This window comes from Amblyraja radiata, chromosome 4 (genome assembly GCF_010909765.2).
Source record: "Amblyraja radiata isolate CabotCenter1 chromosome 4, sAmbRad1.1.pri, whole genome shotgun sequence".
In the NCBI taxonomy this organism is placed as follows: Eukaryota; Metazoa; Chordata; class Chondrichthyes; order Rajiformes; family Rajidae; genus Amblyraja; species Amblyraja radiata.
In genome coordinates this window covers 65,710,112-65,733,000 of record NC_045959.1, presented here as the reverse complement: position 1 = coordinate 65,733,000, position 22,889 = coordinate 65,710,112, and the positions used below count along the sequence as shown (strand labels likewise).

Sequence of the window (22,889 nt, the reverse complement as noted above, 5' to 3'; positions counted from 1 at the left end):
AAACCTGCACAGAGATACTTGTACTGAACTGTATGCAAAAATGAATTTCATTGTACCTCAGTACATGTGACAAATAAAGTGCCATAGGTTGACCATTGATCTCCTCCAAACATTCCATTGTTTGGGATCATAGCCTTCTTACAAAGCACAGAAGTCTAATCTTCAGCCTGCAAACCTGTACATCTTTGGAGCATGTGAGGAAACAGGAGCACCTGGAGAGAACCCACATGGTCACATTGAGAAAACATACAAACTCTGTACAGACAGCACCCGTAAGCAGGATCTAACCCGGGTCTCCACTCCGCCATCCGATCTTCTCCCTTTTGCTACTGGCACTCTTTTCCCCTCAACACCCATAACACGCATACGGTGAATGGGAAAAGACTTAATAAGAATCTGAGGGGTAGCTTTTCCACACAAAGGGTGGTGGGTGTATGACACGTGCTGCCAGAGGAGGTGGTTGAGGTGGAGACAATCCCAACATTTAAGAAACAGACAGGTACATGGATGGTGTTCAAAAGGGAACTGCAGATGCTGGAATATCGAAGGTACACAAAATTGCTGGGGAAACTCAGCGGGTGCAGCAGCATCTATGGAGCGAAGGTCTGAAGAAGGGTTTCGGCCCGAAACGAGGTACATGGATGGGACAGGTTTGGAGGGATATGCGCCAAACGCAGACAGGTGGGATTAGTGCAGATGGGATATGTTGGCCGCTGTGGGCATGTTTCCACACTGTATGGCTCTATGACTCTATAACTCACCACACTTGGCCTTTACTGATTCAGCTTCCCTCCTGAGTGGCATATTTTTGACAACCTGAGGTGCTGCTAAAATTAGTAGCAAGGAGCCAAAGCAAGCCTTTGTCAACCAATCATGTCCCTTCCAATCTACATTGAAATCTTGAGGCCAGACAGCTTTTGCCCTGTTGTGCTGTCGCTTAAGTTATTTATCTCTTCATATCTTTCACATCAATGTAAGGCAACCGATCTGAAACATTATCTCTTTTCCTCTTGCCAGAAACATTAGTTTAGTTATTCCACGATCTTTTGTAGAAACAAGAAACTGCAGATGCTGTTTTACAAAAAAAGATTTTAAAATGTGCTCAGCAGGTCAAGGAGCGTCTCTGGAGAACATGGATCGGTAACGTTTTATAACAGGATCCTTCTTCAGTAGTGGAAGGGGGAGGGGGAGGGGGGGGGGGGGGGGGGGAGGGGAGGAAGAAGAAAGCTGGAAGTGAGGAGGGGCAGGACAAAGCCTAGCGAGCAATAGGTTGATACAAATGAGGAGGGTTTTTTGATGGGGAGATGGTTTGACAAAAGTGGAAGATGAAAAGACAGAAGATATGAACATAAGGATTAAGGAGTTGCGAATTGGGAAGCTAGAGGAAGGAATGTAGGTGAAAGGGAAGGGGAGAAAGAGGTGTGGGATCAGGTAGGGGAGTTCGTGGAAAAGAAGGGAATGGGCGGGTATATGGTGAAGAAGGTAGAGGGAAGGGTTATGTAGTTACCTACATTTTTTAAATTCAATATTCATACTGTTGGGTTGTAAGTTACCCAGGCAGAATATGAGGTGATGTACTTCCAATTTACGAGTGGCCTGACTGGCAATGGAGGAGGCCATGGACAGAATGGAGATCCACCAGGCCTTGGCAGACCAAGCACAAGAGTTCAGCAAAACGGACACCGAGTGTACACTTGATCTTGGCCAATGGACAGGAGGCCACATCGGGAATATAGCAGATGAGGTTAAACGAGGTGCACGCGGTCCTTTGTCTCACCTGGAAGGACTGCTGGTGTTCCTGGAAGGAGATGAGGAGAGGATATAGGAAAAGGGTGTTACTTCTCCTGTGGTTGCCGAGGAAGGTATCTGGGGAGGGGTGGTTTGGGTGGGAAGGGATGAATGAACAAAGCAGTTGCAGAGGGAGTGGTCTCTGTGGAAGGCAGAGAGGAATGGGGATGGGAAGATGTGACTGGTGGCGGGATCATATTGGAGGTGACAAAAGTTTCAGAGGATGATGGATTGGATGCGGAGGCCAATGAGGTAACAGTTGTGGACCAGGGAGACTCTATCCTTGTGGGGAATTATAAGGTTGGAGACCGTAGAGGAGAAATGGCCAGAGGTATTGAGATCGGAAACGGTCTGGAAGATGAAGGATCCAACCCAAAATATCACCTATCCACATTCTCCAGAGATGCTGCCTGAGCCGCTGAGTTACTCCAGCACTCTGTGACTTTTTTCCCCCCAAGATATGCTTGGTTTTATTTCATGAATCTAATATTCTTGTGCGCCAAATCCTTTTCAACCCTTGCATTGCAAATAATTAGAACATATTTGCATTGTCCCATGCTTACAGGCAAGATGCAATACTAATTGGATCAAAAACCAAACAGAATTTAATGGAGCTATTTTGACCAAAGGATGAAAATAAATTCTATCTGATAAAACCAGCCTGTTTGGGAGTCTGGTTTTAGCACATCTTTTTGATCCTAATTGCAGATTACCATCATTTCAACGTTCCAGCCAGTGCTGAGAGGAGTGCCTACGGGTTCAGTACTTAAGTGCTGATCAGATACCATTTTTGTGCGTGTCTGGTCCATCACCCTGGGTCAAAACCTGCTGAATAAATGATGTGCAATCCACTGCCAATAAAGAGGGAGCATTGCATGAGAAAAATCGGTATTTACGCAGATCGCACTGCATTTGCAAATCTCAGCATTTATCATTAGAGAATCTGCAGTAGACTCTGGTGTCTTAATCTCCATTGAATAGTTTCCTTCACATCAATCCTTCAACAATCATACCTGCACCTATCTCCCACACCCCATCATCCCTTTTGCATGAGATATATTTATGTCATATGTGATAGGTGCAGCTTTAGGCCATTCGGCCCATCAAGTCTACTCCGCCATTCAATCATGGCTGATCTATTTCTCCCTCCCAACCCCATTCTCCTGCCTTCTCCTCATAACCTCTGACACCCGTACTAATCAAAAATCTATCTATCTGCCTTAAAAATATCAATTGACTTTGCCTCCAGAGCCTTCTGTGACAAAGAATTCCACAGATTCACCACCCTCTGACTAAAGAAATTTCTCCTTCCCAAAAGAACGTCCTTTAATTCTGAGGCTATGACCTCTAGTCCTAGACTCTCCAACTCGTGGAGCCATCCTCTCCACATCCACTCCATCCAAGCGTTTCACGATTCTGTATGTTTCAATGAGGTCCCCCTTCATTCTTCTAAACTCCAGCGAGTACAGGCCCAGTGCCGACAAACGATCACCATAGGTTAACCTACTCATTCCTTTTTATTTATTTATTTATTTATGTTTTAATAAAATAAGAATAAGAAAAAGAAATTAGATAGTAAAGGATAGAAAGACGTGAGATATATAGTGTGGGAAGAAGAAGAAAAAAGAAGAATGAATGAAGAAAGTTGAAGAAAAGAAAATAGGAAAAAGAGAATAGAAGTAAGGAGATCATTGTTTATAATCTTGACCATCCCTCGTCCAGTCCTGAAACAGTTAGCTTTTACAATTGTGTTGCACCATATGATTCCAAAAAGACGACAAATGGAGACGACAAATGGAACCTACTCATTCCTGGGGTCATTCTTGTAAACCTCCTCTGGACCCTCTCCAGAGCCAGCACATCCTTATCATTGCAGACATTTCATGCAACTTATATCCCCAAATACTCTTCCTGTATTTTGCACTGATCATTGCATTGAAGGTAGTCATATTTTGATTTAATTATTATGATTTCAGCAACCAGTCAGTATTAATTATGCAACATATTACTATAGTGAATATAGATTGGTTACTTTACTTACTAACCATAGTAGTGCTTTATTATTATAAGCTCCGCCTACTACCACAACATTCATATTATCGCAACCCGACATGTGCTGCCAGCCAGTACTGCTGCATGGGAGGAGTAACATGTTGTAGTGTGTTGTATATGTTACTCAATAAATATTGCTATACCAGATCTGTGAGTATGTGTGATTACTCAACAATGAATTAATGGGGCCATCAATGTTTGAATGATCAGCATTTCTTAAAGCAAGCCTGTTACTTTTAAAATAAACTTATATTTCTTAAAGAGGAAGTGCATTGTGGCCTAAGTTATTTTATAGGCTGATTGGAAGAGAGGCTTGAATGTTTAGTTTAATTTAGTTTAGTTTAGAGATATAGCGCGGAAACAGGCCGTTCGGCCCACCGTGACCGCGCTGACCAGCGATCCCTGCACACTAACACAGTAATATTGAGTGGGAGGTTCCGGGGTATAGGCCCATCAACAATGAAGGAAAGGCAATATATATTTCCAGATATTTAGTCAGAGGGTGGTTAATCTGTTGAATTATTTGCCATAGAAGGCTAGGGCAGCCAAGTCAATGGATATTTTAAGGCAGAGATAGATAGATTCTTGATTAGTATGGGTGTCAGGGATTATAGGGAGAAGGCAGGAGAATTAGGAAAGGAGGGACAGATAGATCAGCCACGATTGAATGGAGGAGTAGACGATGGGCCAAATGGCCTAATTCTGCTTTTGAATTTATTTGAATAATGTGCGACGGCGGCTTACCCTACACCTGCTGCCCTTGTCCTCCTTGTTAGTTTGGCTTCACAGCTTAGGAGGTGCTACTGAAGTGGCCTGAGTGAGCGGTGGCAGTACAATTTGCTGATGGTACATGCACTGCAGCCACCGAGCATTAGTTGGTGACAGAGTGAAACGTTGCTAGTCAACAGGCTGCCTTGTCCAGGGCTGGATCAAGCTTCTTGAGACTTGTATGTGCCGCACCACCTTGGTTAGTGAAGGGTATTCCATCAAGCAACTGAATTGTACCTATTTAAAGGGTAGGAAGGAACTGTAGATCCTGGTACTCCGTGGGACAGGCAGCATCTCTGGAAAGAACGAATGAGTGACGTTTCAGGTCTAGACTGTTAGTTCGAGTGCAACCTGTCCCAGCCGAGTTACTCCCGAAATTTGTGTCTATCTTCGGTGTGCCTAGTTGTTGCCTAGTTGATGATGGGATAACCTTAGGGCATTACTCTTTGCAGATACCCAGCCTCAGGCCTGCTTTTTCAACCATAGTATTTATGTGGCTGGTTGCTCCACAAGAGCTGAAAGAATGCATTGGAATGCTGGCTGCACCCGTAATGTCGAGAGTCAAGAATATACAATTTTCATTATGTACCCACCACAGAACGGTGAAATTCCTACTTGCAGGCCTGTAAGCACAATCACATAATGTATAATCGATATAAAAACTGAATTCAATACACTAATAACCACCATTAAATTAGTAACCATTGTCCATTAGGCAATGACGGCGCCGGATAATGCTGCAACCTGCCTGCTCTGCATTTTGTAGTGAGTAAGTGTTATTTGTGCAACTCCTATTAATATTATTGTGATGATATAAGACACATAAATTAAATGCATAAATAGCATTCCTCATCCCCAGTTCGTGTGTTCAATGACACATGGCATCGAGCCAAGGGCAGGTGAAATTGTACAACTATAATACTTTAACCTGATAAAATTCCAATCTCATCAGCAGCGTTGTAGGTGTTATCGATTTTAAAGTACATTCTAAAAAAATGTAGTAGGTGGACAGGGGGACGATCAGAACATGATTGCCACTCTTGCCTTCATAGGTCATAGAAATGAATATAAGTGAGGGACCATTATGTGACAACTCTACAAAAGTCTGGTTAGGCTGCTCTTGAAATATTCTGTGTAGCTTTTTTTCCCAGACCATAGAAAAGATTGGATTGTGCTGGGGAGATTGCAGAGAAGGTTCACCTGGATTTTTGCCTGGATTGAAGGATTTAAATTATGGGGAGAGACTGGACGAACTAGACTTGTTTTTCCCAGAGTGGAGGAGGCTGAAAGGCAAACTGATATAAGATTATGAAAGGCATATATCGGGTAGCAAGTCAATATTTCCCACGATAAGGGGTATCAAGAAAAAGGGGAGGAGCATGGTTTTGAGGTACGAGGTTCATTTCCATAGAGAGTGAACAAAGAAGGACCCGGTGGGCCGCCGCAAAGAAAGACCTGGTGAGTTGCGAAAAAGTAAAAGGGCAAAAAAGTTTGCATGAATATGGTGGGCCAAAGGCCTGTTTGTGTGCTCTACAAATGTTACTAATGAGTATTCAAAATAGTTTTTTTGGGGGGAAAAGATACTTAGTCCCTTTTTAAATTAAAATGTCAAATGTGCCAGAGTGAATAGAATGAATATGTATTTTTCTTTTATTAAAAAAATCATAATATAGTGGAATGTGAATCCTTCAATTGAAATGAAAGTATCCACAATTACTAATATCTGAAATCTTTGCAGCACAAGCATTTCCTCAAAGGGTCTCCTGATCATGTGACATTAGAAGGTATTATATTGTGACAACATTTCCTGCGAAAACAGCTAAAAGTAGCTATTTGTGTAATTACTGCAGGGGCAAATGTTTTTATAACTTTCAAGAGATAAGATTAACCATTTTGAAGTATACATCCCTATCTCGAAAACCACATTTATGAAATTTAGAGTGCGGGATTTTAATTAATAAACCATTCAAATTGAAATTTTCTGCATTGATTTTGGTGTTGTCGATCAGCAAGAATTGTTAGTACTCACTTAAATAAGAGGACCCTATTGCCAATAACATCCTATTTCTAGTTTTAAATGCTCATATGTGTATGCTGGAATTCATCAGCTTAGTTTAGTTTTGTTTAGTTTAGAGACAGCGGGGAAACAGTCCCTTGGGCCCACCGAGTCCGCACTGACCAGTAATCCCCGCACACTAACACTATCCTACACACACTTGGGACAATTTACGTTTATACCAAGCCAATTAACCTACAAACCTGTATGTCTACGAAGTGTTGGAAGAAACAGAAGATCTTGGAGAAAACTCGCATGGTCACGGGGAGAACGTACAAACTCCTTACAGACAGCACCCGTAGACAGGGTCGAAACCGGATCTCTGGCTCTGTAAGCGTTGTAAGGCAGCAACTCTAATGCTGCGCTACCGTGCTGCCATCTTGTTTGCTGTATTATACTTAGAAACATAGAAAATAAGTGCAGGAGTAGGCCATTCAGCCCTTCAAGCCAGCACCGCCATTCAACATGATAATAATAATAATAATAATGGATGCATGGCTGATCATCCAAAATCAGTACCCTGTTGACATGCTCACTATTATTTCTGTTGCCATATTTTGCCCCACGTGTTTGTTCACTGATAGATATAGTGCCTGCATTATTCTCTCCGATTGGTTGTAAAAGATTCCATGCCTTGGAGGAAGAGCACAGAAATAATCTCAGTGCCTTGATTAATCTTTAACACACAATGTCTTCAAAAACCGTTCATTTGACTGAAAGAATTGATTGAAAGACAGAGCGTGGAAACATGAAACCAAATCCATGCCGGCCATCAATCACCCGTTCACACTGGTTCTCTCATATCCCACTTTCGCATCCACTCCCTACATATTAGGAGCAATTTACAGAGGCCAATTAACCTACAAACCCGCACATCTTTGGGATGTGGGAGGAAACTGGTGCACCTGGGGGAAACTCACGCAATCACTGGGAGAATGTGAAGACTTCACATAGACAGCACCAGAGGTCAGGTTCGAGCCTCTATTGTAATGTTATGTAAATCTTTAATGGTGGTGTTGTATGGTTTCTAGGGGAGGGGGGGGGGGGGGGTTCAAAGAAGTCATAGTGTTGTACAACATAGCAGGAGGAGGTTTGGCCGACAGCATCCACGCTAACCATCATGTCTATCTATACTAATCTCACTCCCCTGCTTTAATTCCAAATCCCTCCAAGCCCTGCTCATGCCACCACCTGTCACAATGCCTCTTAAAGGGCAGCACGGTGGCGCAGTGGTAGCCTTGCTCCCTTACAGCGAACGCAGCACCGGAGATCAGGGTTCGATCCCGACTCCAGGTGCTATCTGCACGGAATTTGTACATTCTCCGTGACCTGCGTGGGTTTTCTCCGAGATCTTCGGTTTCTTCACACACTCCAAAGACGTACTGGTTTGTAGGTTAATTGGCTTGGTAAATGTATAAATTGTCCCTAGTGTGTGTAGGATAGTGTCAATATCAGTGGGCCGAAGGGCCTGTTTCCACGCTGCATCTCAAAACTAAACTAAACTAAATTAAATAGTGTTACTGTTTCTGCCTCCACCATCTTCTTTGGCAGCTCATTCCAGATAACAACTACTCTTTGTGTGTAACATTTTCTTCTCAGATCCCATTTGGACCTAATTCTTCTCACCTTATACATATACCCTTTAGTTTTACATCCCTCAACCGCAGGAAATAGACACATGTTATCTACCCTATCTATGCCTCTCACCGTTTTATGTACCTTTATCACATCAACTTACAACATCCATTATGCACTCTGACCAAGCCCTCCAATCCAGGCAACATCCTTGTGAATCTTTTCAACATCTTCTCTAGTGTAATCATATCTTAGAGTCATAGAGTGATACAGTGTGGAAACAGGCCCAACATGCCCCAGCTACACTAATCCCACCTACCACCATTTGGTCCATTTCCCTCCAAACCTGTCCTATCCATGTACCTGTCTAATCACATTAATCACATCTTTCCTGCAAAGTGCTGACCGGAACTGCACATAATACTTCAAGTGCAGCCTGATCAATGTTTGCACAACTGTAACATCCAAGCTCTTGTTGTCAGCATCTCAGCCGATGAAGCCAAGCATACCATACGCCTTCTTCACACCCTGTCTACATACTTGCAGTCCAGTTTTCAGGGAACTATGTACTTGCACAAGCAGGTCCTTCTGTTGAACAGCACTCCCCAAGGTCCTGCCATGTATAGTGCATATCCTGCCCTGGTTTAACTGATCAAAATGCTTCCCTTGGCACTTGTCTAAATTAAATTCACCTTGCTAATTTTCCTGGTTAATATAAATCATTTTGTAACCTTTGAGAATTTTCTTCACTGTACACAATACCATCAAATTTATTGTCATCTGCAAAATTACTAATCACACCATCTACAGTTGCACCCAAATCATTATGTGTATAACAATTGAAAAAAAGTAGAGATAACATTTATAAAGTTGTTTTTTTACTGGTGTGAAAATTGGCCAGAATTGCTGAGACATAAGTTGTTCAGGTAATTCATTTAACCTGTAGTCTAAAAAGTCATAAACTATAGATGCAAGAGGGTGACTATGAAGTCCTGCTACATGACTACGGTCTCGCTGAGTTACTCCAGCTTTTTGTGTCTATCTTCGGTGACTATGAAGAGTTTGGTGTATAAGCAATCAATAAATCACACAGAGCATTGGGTCCCTCTTGTGGTTTATATGAACATTGTTGGCAGGAATAGCTGTGATGTTGAGAAAGAGACATTAACCAGAATTGGATTCAAAAGTCATGATGATAGGAAAGTTATACATGCAGATTCATTTGTGAAGAAGTCATCAACATTTAAGCTTCCACATTACCTAGGAATTTGAATTTTAGTGGTTTAAAGGCTCTATGGTTGTCAAACTAAGTTTAAGGAAACGTTTCAATCACTTGTGTTTAAGATAACCAAGGCCGCCGATTTCAAGAGCAAGGGGCAGGTTTCATTGTCTGCCCGAAGCCATAATTTTGGATTAAATGCTGTTTCATTGAGATTTTCTTCCTCTATACGCAGCCATTTTACAAGGGAGAGTGCGTAGTGAGAAGATATGATCAATGGTAGTTACAAGCTTACTGGGTGAATTATATGTCCTTACACAAATAAACCCTGAATGGAATTTTCATTTGCGTGATTATTTTTTTACAATACACATTCAGTATGGGCATCACTGTCAAAGTGTTTATGCCCAGATAAAATTGCCCTTCATTTGTGTGCCATTTCAGATTCCAATTAAAGCCAACCACATTGCCTTCGGTCTGGAATCAGATGTACCAGAACGAGTATGATTTCCTTTGAACGACAATAGTTAGTGAGAGAGATTTTTGCAAAACTCCAGAGTTTTGTGGTCACCATTACTAACCTTTTATTCTGGATTTATTTACTTCATCAGTTTATATATTGGGATTGAACTCATGTCTTTGAATCAACAATTGAGGCCTTAAAATACCAGACTAGTTATTCACTATAATTCCCATTAGGGATTCCTCATTCATTTCGCTGAATAGTTGAATAACCCCAAAGGCTCAGATAATATTGAGGTTTTCTGAAAAGCATCTTGAAGTGTAATGTGGGTCTATGTGGATTCACAGACATACAGCATGGAAACAGTCCCTTTAGCCCAACCCGCCTATTCCTATTTAAGCTCGCCCCATTTGGATCCCCCACCTTTGGCCCATATCCCTCTCAGCCTTTCCTGTCCATGTATCTGTCCAAATGTCTTTTAAATGTTGTTATTCTACCTACCTCAACCACTTCCTTGAGTAGGAAAGAACTGCAGATCGAAGATAGACACAAAATGCTGGAGTAACTCAGCTGGACAGGCAGCATCTCTGGAGAGCAGGAATCGGTGACATTTTGGGTTCTAGACCCTTCTTCAGACTAATATCAGGGGAGTGGGTGGTAGAGATAAAATGTATTCGGTGACAGTAAGACTGGGCAGAAAACTGGGAAGGGGGAGGAGATATGGGGACAATTGTTGCTTCTCCTGCGGTAGTAGGGGAAAGTACCTGGGGAGGGGGTGTTTAGGGTGGGAAACAACGAGTTGGCCAGGGCTTTGCGGAGGAGGTCTCTGAGGAAAGCGGAAAGGGGTGGAGATGGGAAGATGTGGCTAGTGGTGGAATCTCATTGGAGGTGGTGAAAATGTCAGAGGATTATGTGCTCAACCACTTCCTTTGTACATACTACACTGTGAAAAAGTTGCCCCTCGGGTTCCTATTAAATCTTTCCTGTCCTAACCTTAAAACTATGCTCTCTAGCTTTTGATTCCCATGCATCCATCTTATCTATGCTCCTCATGATATTATAGTTTCCTATAAGGTTATTCCTCTGTGTCCTATGATCAAAGGAATAGAGTCCTAACCTGCTCAATGTCTCCCTATAACTCAGAACTCAGGCCCTCATTCTTGTAAATCTTCTTTGCACTCTTTCCAGTTTAATGTCCACTTTCCTACCTTAATGTCCACCTTCTCATCTTAAACCTTAAGCCCCTATCCCACTTAGGTGATTTCTTTGGTGACTACAGGTGACTAGGCTGTCGCCACATGGTCGCAGGGTGGCACCTGTATGGTCGTGAGTAGTCTCCTCAAGTCGCCTAAAGAGTCATAAAGATTTTCTGGTTGCCGCTGGATTTTGAAATCTTCAAAACTTTTCAGCGACTGTGGGCTTGACGTAGCTTGTCTTCTCCTGTCGTAGATGCTGTCGTAGGTTTTCGCCAGGATGACGCAGGTTGTCGCCTGGTGACGGTGGTTGTCGCCTGGTGCTGACTTCGGTGAATTCCATTGGCGACTACCTACGTCAAACAGCGACAGGTGCCGGCGACTGAATTGTCTTCAGTTGTCTTCAGTTGTCGCTGACAGGGTCGTTGCTTGTCGTAGCTTGTCCGGTTGGACATAGGTTGACTTTGGTTGTCACCTGTGTGGTCGTAGGTTGTCGTAGGTGTGGTCATAGGTGGACGTCCTAATGGGTCGCCAGTTGTCGGTAGCTTACCGTAGCTTGACGTCGACTAGGTGATAGGTTGTCGTAGCTGGTCATAAGGGGGGGGTCCAGTCGCTGCTTTTTCGGTGACCTACTACGACTGTGACAGTTGCCGGCAGTTGCCGAAAAAAGCACTTAAGGCCTTTAGTTTTAGATTCCCCAACCCTGGGGAAAATAACTGTGCAATCATACCTCTCTATTGCCTTCATGGCCTATGGTGCTCACGTAACAACTTGTCACTAAACACCTCCAAGACCAAGGAGCTGATTATCGACTTCAGGAGGTCACAGAATGGGGAATACGCACCAATCTCCATCTACAGGGACAGTGTGGAGAGAGTGTCCAGCTTTAAGTTTCTGGGCACTCACATCTCAGAGGACCTCACATGGTCCACCAACACCGCTGCGCTGGTCAAAAAGGCACAGCAACGACTGTTCTTCCTGAGAACGTTGAAAAGGACTGGTCTGCCCCAACAGCTGCTGACAACCTTCTACCGCTGCATGACAGAGAGCATACTAACATATGGCATCTCTGTGTGGTATCTCAGCTGCACGGAGGCGGAGAGGAGAGCTCTTCAGCACGTCGTCCACAGAGCGCAGAAAATTATTGGGACACCGCTACCAGCCTTGGAGGGCATCTACCACACACGGTGCCTCAGGAAGGCCGTCAGCATCCATAAAGACTCCTCACACCCTTGTAATGGACTGTTCGAACTACTTCCTTCCGGCAGACGTTACAAGGCCTTCTACGCCCGAACCTCCAGACTCAGGAACAGCTTCATTCCCAGAGCTATAGCGGCTCTGAACCTGCCCTGCTGCGTGCCCCCCATCCCCCCCTGGACTGTCTCCCTCGGATGGTCACGTCACACAGACACATCTGCACTTTAGTCTGATTTGACTGTTTTACTGTTTTAATGTTCTTTTTACAAACCATGTTCTCGGGGTATTTAAATCTAAATTTTATTAGTAATTTAAGTTATGATGTCGGATGGAAGCTGCATACCCAAATCTCGTTGCACTTATGTGCAATGACAATAAAAGATATTATTATTATTATTATGATTTTATACACCTCTTGGAGATCACCCTGTGCTCCAAGGGCTAAAGTTCCTGCTTGCCAAACCTCTTCCTATTATGCAGTCTCTCGAGTCCTGGCAATTAGTGTTGTAAGTAACTTACTGAGACATGTGCATTGAACAAAAACGGTTTACTGCAGCAGTCAAATTCAGACTGACTGAAAGGATGCACAAACAATATGCTTAAGCATATGACATGTTCTATTACCGTAGTTGCAACCCACCATCCCAAGGGACTAACTATACATAAAGCTGATTGACATACTGTACACCATGAATGTCTGAATAGGTCAGGGCAACCAATTCTGGATCCTGAGCTGCACTTTCAGTAATGAGCCTCGCCCTTTGAAAGAGCGCATTGAAAACATGCTTGCTGCACATGATTTTCTAACTAGATAAAATGAATGCATAATGTTCTGGTATCTAAGAAGCTCTGTACATGAATGTGGATTTGCAGAGTGTAGGCAGAATATTGAAGGCAATTATGTCTAAACCATAAAAGCAGTGAATATGTTTCCATACAGATCGTGTTGTTTACAAATTTTATATGGATCCATTTCACTCATTTCTGATATATGTGTACCTAATCTCAATCTCAGTTTATTTTGGTGATATAATTATCCAAAGTTCTGACTTTTGCCCCATGCACTGAAATGTATTGTACTGTACATGTTCCTTCCAATCATGATAGTCTTTTCTTTAATTATCTAAACTATTTTATTTGACTGGATATCATGCAAACAAAAGCTTTTCACTGTACCTGGATACATGACAATAATAATAATAAACTAAAATAAACTTATATATTGATTGGAAATGTTGCTACATTTTTGTTCATTGTTACTGTTATTGCTGTTTGATGCTTGTAATCAGAAGTTTTTGTTTCTCACCTAACAGATTTTTGTTAGTGATCGGGTGCTTAATCCTGGCCATTCTGTCAACATTTGATGAATATGAGACACTCTCACAAGAATGGCTCCTAATACTGGTTAAGTATAATTTAATTTTGGTCTACACTATACAGCTAGTCTTCTAGGTACCAGATTTGAGTTAATTAATTAGTTTGTGTGTGTTTAAAGTCATTAGTATTTGAATTCAGAAATCTGCAAAGACTTTCCGTTCCAATTGATTTGTTTTCAAGAAACCCAACTAAAATGCTCCACCATTGCTCAAATGTTTTGACTTGATTTGATCCAACATAATTTAATTGAATGGCGGAACAGTCCCGATAGGATGAATGGACTGCTTCTATTACTGAGTAATAAGATCATACAGCTTCACAGCATGGTAATAGACCCTTCGGCCCAACGCATTCATGTTGGCCAGGTTGCCCAACCGAGCTAGTCCCACTTGCCTGCATCTGCCCTATATCCTTCCAACCTTTCCTATCCTTGTATCCATCCAAGCCTCTTTTAAATGTTGCAATTGTACCCACTTCTGCCACTTCCTCTACCAGCTCATTCCATGTACGCAGCTCCCTCTGTTTGAAAAAAATATCCCTCAGGTCCCCTTTAAAACTTTCTTCCCTCAAAGTAAACCTGTGCCCTCTCGTTTGAGACTTCCCTATTCTGGGACTGTGACTGTTCACCTTGTCTATGCCCCTCGTGATTTTATAATCCTCCATAATATCACTCCTCAGGCTCGTACACTCCAAGAAAATAAGATCCAGCCTATCCAACCTCTCCTTATAACTGAACTCTTCCATGCTCGGTAACTTCCTCAAGAATCTTTTTTTCCGCTCTTTCTGCTTTTAAGGCAGCCTTCCAATAGCTGGGTGACACAGTACCACAAATGTGATCTTACCATCATCTTGTACAGATGTAACATGATGGCCCCACTCCTGTGCACAGTGCACTGACAAATAGGCAAGCATGCCACTATGCCTTATTTACCACCTTGTATACCTGTTTCACACTTTAATGAAATGATGTACCTGCACCACTTGGTCTCTCTGTTCTACAACACTCATCAGGGCTCCACTATTTACTATGCATGTCCTACCCTGGTTTGTCTTTCCAAAATGCAACAAGCTGCAATTATCTGAATTATCTCCATCTGCCATTCATCGGCCTATTGACCCAGTTGACCAATTTTACCGTGGTAATCATCATTAAGATCATAAGATCATGTGATAGTAGAATTAGGCCATTTGGCCCATCAAGTCTTCTCTGCCATTCAATCATGGCTGATCTATCTCTCCCTCCTAATCCCATGCTCGTGCCTTCTCCCCATAACCTCTGACACCTGTACTAATCAAAGAATCTATCTATCTCTGCCTTAAATATATCCACTGACTTTGCCTCCACAGACTTCGGTGGCAAAGATTCTTAACATTCTTCACTGTGTATGCTACCACCTATTTTAATGTTACAGGATAGTTTTTTGGTACAGGATAGAATACAATATTGCCAACCAATTCCCATTTTCTCATCAAGGAAATGGATTCAATGCTGAAGGATTGGAACATGTCTCCTTTGTTATTAAGAAGCACTTTAAGGTTTACGAGAATGGTTCCAGGATTGATTGGGTTAACATATGATGAGCGTTTGGTGGCACTGGGTCTGTACTCACTGGTGTTTAGAAGGATGAGTGGGACCTCATTGAAACTTACCAAATAGTGAAAGGCCTGGATAGAGTGGATGTGGAGAGGATGTTTCTACCAGTGAGAGAGTCTAGGATCAGAGCCTATAGCCTCAGAATAAAATAATTTAGAAAGGAGATAAGGAGGCATTTCTTGTGTCAGAACTTGATGAATTTATGGAATTCGTTGCCACAGAGTATGTGGAGGCCAATGTATATTTTTAAGGTGGAGATTGACAGATTCCTGATTAATATGGGGAGAAGGCAGGAGAATGGGGTTGAGGGGGAAAGATAGATCAGCCATGATGGGCCGACTGGCCTAATTTTGTTTCTGCAGTTTAGGAACTTATAATTTTGCACAATGATGACCAGAACAGAATTCGCAACCTTCATGGGGATGAGGAGGAATGCTTTCTCTAAGAAGGTTGTGAAGTTCTTTGCCCAAGTGCCCTGTTGAGGTGAAGGCTGAGACCGATAGATTTTTGTATTCCGGGGAAGTGAAGGATTGTGAGGATCTGGCAAGAAGGTGTTGAGGCTGGGATCAGATCGGTTATGAGCTTCTTGAATGATGAAGCAGGTTCAAGCACTGCACAGTCTATTTCTGCTCCTTTTTCTTAAAGTCAATCAATTAGCACATCATACATCATCTATGGAGCGAAGGAAATAGGCTCCGTTTCGGGCCGAAACCCTTCTTCAGTCTGAAGAAGGGTTTCGGCCCGAAACGTTGCCTATTTCCTTCGCTCCATAAATGCTGCGTCACCCGCTGAGTTTCTCCAGCATTTTTATCTACCTTCGATATTCCAGCACCTGCAGTTCCTTCTTAAACAGCACATCGCACATCATCCATTTAGTTATGTATTTTGTTCGTCTACTTCTTACCATACAACATCATTTGACACTCTTCCTACAAAACTCTTCTTCTTCTCCATGGGATAATTTCTTCAAACAATCTGGCCACCTGTTTGATCAGAACCTCATCAAATTCAGTTATCTGCATTGAACAACATACTGTACATCACCCTATGGATTCTATCTCTACTAACCACCTTGTTTCGCATCTACACATATAAATACATGATTCCTCCTTCCTCTTCATACATCACTCATCCATAACTCTACATACATTATAAATTGATCACATTCAAAATCTATATAAATCAATTGCCTCCGACTCTTCATACACTGCTATCTATCGCTGTACAAATTTAACTCATCTATCCCCTTATTACATTACACACCTAATCCTCAAACCCGATACATATACCATTCGGATCAATATACATTGCTCTTTACATTATTCATCCATTCATTCACCTAACCTTATTCATATCCAGTCAGAAGAAGGTTCTCGATCCGAAACATTACCCATTTCTTCTCTCCAGCGATGCTGCCTGTCACGCTGTGTTACTTCAACATTTTGTGTCTATCTTTGATTTATTTAAAAGTCAGGACGTTTAATGATTTGGGGAGAAAGTCAATACATGTTTCTTTGTGGCTGCTGCCACCGTCCTGCTAGGTGTTAGGGGTCATGCGTTTGGAAGATGTTGTCAAAGATTAGTGATTAGTGATTATTTCTTGTCAGGGGTTATGGGGAGGAAGCAGGAGAATGCAGTTGAGAGGAAAAGACAGATAGGCATGATGGAATGGCGGAGTAGATTTGATGGGCCGAATGGCCTAATTCTGCTCCTGGAGCTCATGAACATGTGAAGATGTGCAGTGCATCTTGTAGATGGTACACCCTACCAGCATGTTGCACCTGCACATGTTTCAGATGATTGATGAGATGCCAATTAAACTGGCTGCTATATTCTGAATGGTGTCAAGGTTCTTGATTGTTATTCAAGCTGTCCACATTTGTGTGGAAAATATTTTACCCCATTTCTGATAGGCCTTATGGATGGTGAAAAGGCTTTGCAGCATTAAGTAGTGAGCCACTGCCTAATACCCAGAATATCCAGCCTATGACTTGCTTTTATAAGAATGATCTTTGTAGTTAGTCCAGCAAAGTTTCTGGACTATAGTTACCACAGGCGTTTGATTGTGGACAATTTAACAATTGTAATGCCACTGAACATTAAGGAGTGATGATTAGATTCCCACTTGCTGGCAATAGTCTTAGTACTTGTGTGCAACAAATATTGCCTGTCAGGTTTCAAGCTAAGGCAGAATGTTATCTTATCATAGAGAGAGAGTCTTAGAGTCATACCGCTGGAAACAGGCCCTTCAGCCCAACTTGCCCAAGCCGACCTAGATGTCCCATCCACACTAGTCCCACCTGCCCGCGTTTGTCCCATATCCCTCTAAACCTCTCCTATCCATGTATGTCTTGTAATAATAACATTTTGTTTAATTGGGGAAAGATTGATTCATAATTGCTTGATTGCTCATCCTTTCAACTTTATGATGAAGGGAAAAACATTGAAGCTGCTAAAGACAAGATGGGCCCTGGACACAATTCTGAGGAACTTTTGCTGTAATCATCACCAACATCACTTATCTGCACCTTATGTGTTTCTCCATAACCTCAGATGATCCACCATTGGCTTTAGAATTAATGTTAAAAAAAATTGATAGTCAAACATTCAATTTCTTCTCACAGATGGGGTTGGGATTGTTTTAACTGAAGCTCTGTTTTGCACAACTTACAATATTTAATACTTTATTGATTTTAAATATCAAAATAAACAAGGCGGGACCATGTATTTTGAAATTTGTCAGTAGCCTACATGTATGATGTAGAAATAGTGTCATCGAGTTTTACAGCATGGAAACAGGTCCTTGGGTCCAACTTGCCCACACCGGCCAACATGTTCCATCTACACTAATCCCACATACTTGCATTTGGCCCACACTGTATCCCTCTAAACCTGTCTTATCCATGTATCTGTCTAATTGTTTCTTAAACGTTGCGATAGTCCCTGCCATAACTACCTCCTCCAGCAGCTCGTTACATACACCAACCATACTTGATGTGAAAATGTTACCCCTCAGATTCCTATTAAATCTTTTCCCCTTCACCTTAAACCTATGTCCTCTGGTCCTCGATTCCCCAACTCTGGGCGAGAGACCCTGTGCGTCTACCCAATCTATTCCTATCATGATCTGTTACACAAGTGTATTGATGATTTAGCGTTGATATTAAATTGTAGTGCTTTGTAACAGCAGTGTGCCCTTTTTTTAATAGGAAGCTGTTACCATTGTGGTATTTGGCTTAGAGTTTGGTCTCAGGGTCTGGGCAGCTGGCTGCTGCTGTCGATATAGAGGATGGAAAGGGCGCCTGAAGTTCATCAGAAAGCCATTATGTCTTCTAGGTCAGTAGTTGTTTTATTAACAGTCAACCAAAATTGGAAACTGTCTGTTAGATATGTTAATGCAAAATTATTCTCACGATTCAAGCTTGGTCACTGTGATTGGTGATTGCTGACCCTAGCACTGAGGGGAAAGATGGTAAATGCTTGTATTTAAAGAGCTTATTATTTCATTCACATTGGGCAGCTCAGTGGCAAAGTTAGTAGAGCTGCTGCCTCACAGCACCAGGGACCCAGGCTCGATCCTGACCTTGAGTGTAGTCTGTGTGGAGTTTGCACATTCTCCTTATAACACGTGGGTTTTCTCTGAGTACTCCGGTTTCCTCCCACATCTCAGACACATGGGGGTTTGTAAGTTAATTGGCCTGTTTTTTTTTTTAAATCCCCAGATATGTAGGGAGTGGACATGACTGTGAGATAACACAGAACACATGTGAACGGGTAATCAATGGTCGGCATGGACTTACTAGGATGAAGGGCCTGTTTCCATGCTGTACCTTGGAACAATCAACAGTGACATCAAGATTGCTGGGGTCGCCAGAATGTGAGGAAGGTTGTCAAAGTGTACATTGGGATATAGATCAGCCACAGAAATGGGTGGAGAAATGGCAGATGGAATTTGTGATTTGTGATACACGAGGTGCTGGGCGAACTCAGCAGGTCAGGTGCCTCTGGAGAGGGAATGGACAGGTGACTTTTCAGGTCGGGACCCTTCTTCTGACTCAATGCTGTCCTTGTGGTACAATTTAAAAAAATCCATCAACTAAATGGTGCCCATAAAAGTCACTCATTAACCTGTTGCCTGAGGCATTGATACAGGAACTAATTACGGGATTGTGCAATGGGGCATTTGATGTCCATTTGAGAGCATTATAGTTGCCAACTCAGTTGAAAGATGACAACACCAACAGCCCATCTGTATTGAACTGGAATGATGCCCCAGTTCTTACGGGGCAAAACTGCACAACCTTCTCACTGGAGAGGGGGCACCGTTGATGGACAGCCACCCTTTGAAGAATCTGACTGAATTTTTGACTCTCTTAGATTCAGTCTTCCTCACACTAGAGTATTTTCCTTGTACCTTTCCAGATATCATCGTCTTGATCTGTTCCGTGGTGATTGTTGCCGTGGGGACGTTGCAGAACATCGTGGCAACGTCGCTACGAAGCTTGCGATTTCTACAAATACTCCGCATGTTGCGGATGGACCGAAGGGGAGGCACTTGGAAACTCTTAGGTTCCGCAATCTGTTCACACAGCAAGGTAAGTAAGGATAGACACAAAAAGCTGGAGGAAATCAGCGGGACAGGCGGCATCTCTGGAGAGAAGGAATGGGTGACGTTTTGGGTTGAGGCCCTTCTTTGCGTCTGAATGCTGCCTGTCCGGCTGAGATACTCCAGCTTTTTGTGTCTACCTTCGGTTTAAAACAGCATCTGCAGTTCCTTCCAACACAAGGTAAGTAAGGAAGTCCCTTCAGAAACAGAATAAGGCTATGTTGTTGCCTTACTGGTGAAACAGGTTAATACCCGATATTATTTATGTTTTTAGTTTTAGTTTTAGAGATACAGTGCGGAAACAGGCCCTTCGGCCCACCGAGTCCACGCCGACCAGCGATCCCCGCACATTAACACTATCCTCACCATTATGGTTACTATCATTTATTTTAACGGACCTGATTATAGCAGCTGTTTTAATTTAACATAAATTCATCCCAGAACATCATGTGATGCAACGATAACAGAGGATACAAATGAAGAGAAACTATACTTGGTATTTTGAGTAATGGAAAGTGCTGGAGGAACTCAAGGGGTCAGGGGTATGGTCTGATGGGCAGTATGGGCATTATGGAGGGGATGGGCAGTATGGAGGCAGTAGGGAGGCGATGGTCGGGCGACATTTCGAATTGGGACCTTTCTTCAGACTGAAGGGAGTAGGGGGAGAGAAAGCTGGCGGAGAGAGGCTGGGATGAGACAACATTTGGCGAGTAACAGATAAAAGTGACAAAAGTTAGAGGTGAAAAGGAGACTAAAGAGTGTCAGATAAATAGAGTAGAGAAATTGTGGTTGGTGGTGACAGAGCTTGGTAGATGGTGTGTGATTTGGTCATTTGGCACTTGGACAGTGTATAGAGGTGGAGGGAGGAGAGGTAGGAGAGGGGAATTCAGCATGTGGTCCTAGAAGGAATTGGGCTGGGTGAGATTATTCCTCAGAGATGTGAGGAGTTGGGGGGGGGAATCACAGGAGACAGAGGTTTTGGGAAGAAGGCAGGTGTTAGAGGTTATGGGGAGAAGGCAGGAGTATGGGGTTAGCACGGAGAGATAGATCAGCCATGATTGAATGGCAGAGTAGACATGATGTCCGAATGGCCTTATTCTACTCCTATTCCTTATGGCCTTATCAGACATTGATTTGGGGGAGATTATTCTTTGAGGATGCAATCCCGACCTTGCGTGTGCTTATCCACTTGGAAACAATTAATAGTTCTCTCTCTTGTTTATCAGGAACTCATCACTGCCTGGTATATTGGTTTTCTATCGCTCATTCTAGCCTCGTTCCTCGTTTACCTGGTTGAAAAAGATGATAATGCCCGGAACAGCACACAAGACTTCAACACCTACGCAGATGCATTGTGGTGGGGTTTGGTAAGTGTTCAGTCTGGACATTGAGAGGATATCTGGGCCTTTCTGGGACTGAAGGACTTTTCTTCCCTGTCTGCAATATATTCTGGGACAAGCAATCAATCAAAAATTTCCAAGCAACAAAAATAGAAAATGTTGTAAATACTCAATATGTCAACCAGCATCTGTTGGTTTAGTTTAGAGGTACAGCGCGGAAACAGGCCCTTCGGCCCACCGAGTCCGTGCCGACCAGTGATCCCTGCACATTAGCACTGTCCCATAGACATAGAAACATAGAAAATAGGTGCAGGAGTAGGCCATTTGGCCCTTCGAGCCTCCACCGCCATTCAATATGATCATGGCTGATCATCCATACCACTCTCTGTGTGAAAAAAATGTTTTTCTCATCTCAGTCCTAAAAGATTTCCCCTTTATCCTTAAACTGTGACCCCTTGTTCTGAACTTCCCCAACATCGGGAACAATCTTCCTGCATCTAGCCCGTCCAACCCCTTAAGAATTTTGTAAGTTTCTATAAGATCCCCCCTCAATCTTCTAAATTCTAGCGAGTACAAGCCGAGTCTATCCAGTCTTTCTTCATATGAAAGTCCTGACATCCCAGGAATCAGTCTGGTGAACCTTCTCTGTACTCCCTCAATGGCAAGAATGTCCTTCCTCAGATTAGACCAAAACTGTACGCAATACTCCAGGTGTGGTCTCACCAAGACCCTGTACAACTGCAGTAGAACCTCCCTGCTCCTATACTCAAATCCTTTTGCTATGAATGCTAACATACCATTCGCTTTCTTCACTGCCTGCTGCACCTGCATGCACTAGAGGCATTTAATAATTCTTAGCAAAGCCAATTTAACTACGAACATGTTTGTCTTTGGAATGTGGGAGGAAACCAGAGCAGAATGTGGGAGGAAACCTGGAAAAAATCCATGTGGTCATAGGAAGCTCATACAAACTCCAAACAGAAAGCACCCGTAATCCGGTTCGAACCAAGGTCTTTGGTGCTGTAAGGCATCGACTTTACCGCTGTGCCACCGTGCAGCCCCATCTGCTCTGAAAGGAATAGTTATTTTAGGCTGGAGCCATTTAAAGCTTGTGGAAAATATATGGTGGCCTGGACTAAAAAAGTAGAGGAGAAGCATTTTGAGACATTTAAAGACAGACGAAAATAAGCAAGGCATTGAAAGAGATTTGGGGAGGCAACCATGGTTTAACAGCATGACACCATGCGAAACAGCAAATTGTACGATGTTCGAGGAATGAATATATAAAGCCTGAAAGTAGCCTGTGGTAGAAGAATACAACAACAAATATCCTGAGATCAATATGAACAACAAAGTAGCCAGCAAAGCTAGCTACTCATTTATCTACTAAATTCTTAGTTGATAAATGAGCTGTCATTTATGGAGAGTGAAAAATGCAAGGCAAACTTTGGAAAGACCAATATTTGAAAATGTGGACATAATAAATCTGAATCTAGGTAATAGTAAGGGTGAGGCAGTGAAATACAACAAATTTGGTATGTGAAGGGGACATGGGATGCTCAGATGCACTGAAGCTCCAAACAAATATACTGCACCATAAAAAGCCACTGAGATTAAGGGAATGTAAAGTAACTTGGAAGCATAAAGTTTGATTTCAGTCT

The 22,889-nt window shown here is 42.7% G+C and overlaps 1 protein-coding gene across 1 annotated transcript in view; it reads left to right on the top strand.

The window, feature by feature from the left end:
* The window catches only part of kcnq3 (potassium voltage-gated channel subfamily Q member 3), a 333,849-nt gene that overhangs the window by 222,687 nt on the left and 88,273 nt on the right, over positions 1 to 22,889 (top strand). The window contains exons 2-5 of the mRNA XM_033019667.1: positions 13,625 to 13,715; positions 18,492 to 18,618; positions 19,705 to 19,877; positions 21,115 to 21,255. Of these exons, the coding sequence (XP_032875558.1) occupies positions 13,625 to 13,715; positions 18,492 to 18,618; positions 19,705 to 19,877; positions 21,115 to 21,255 (532 nt within the window). The remainder of the gene's footprint in view (positions 1 to 13,624; positions 13,716 to 18,491; positions 18,619 to 19,704; positions 19,878 to 21,114; positions 21,256 to 22,889) is intronic.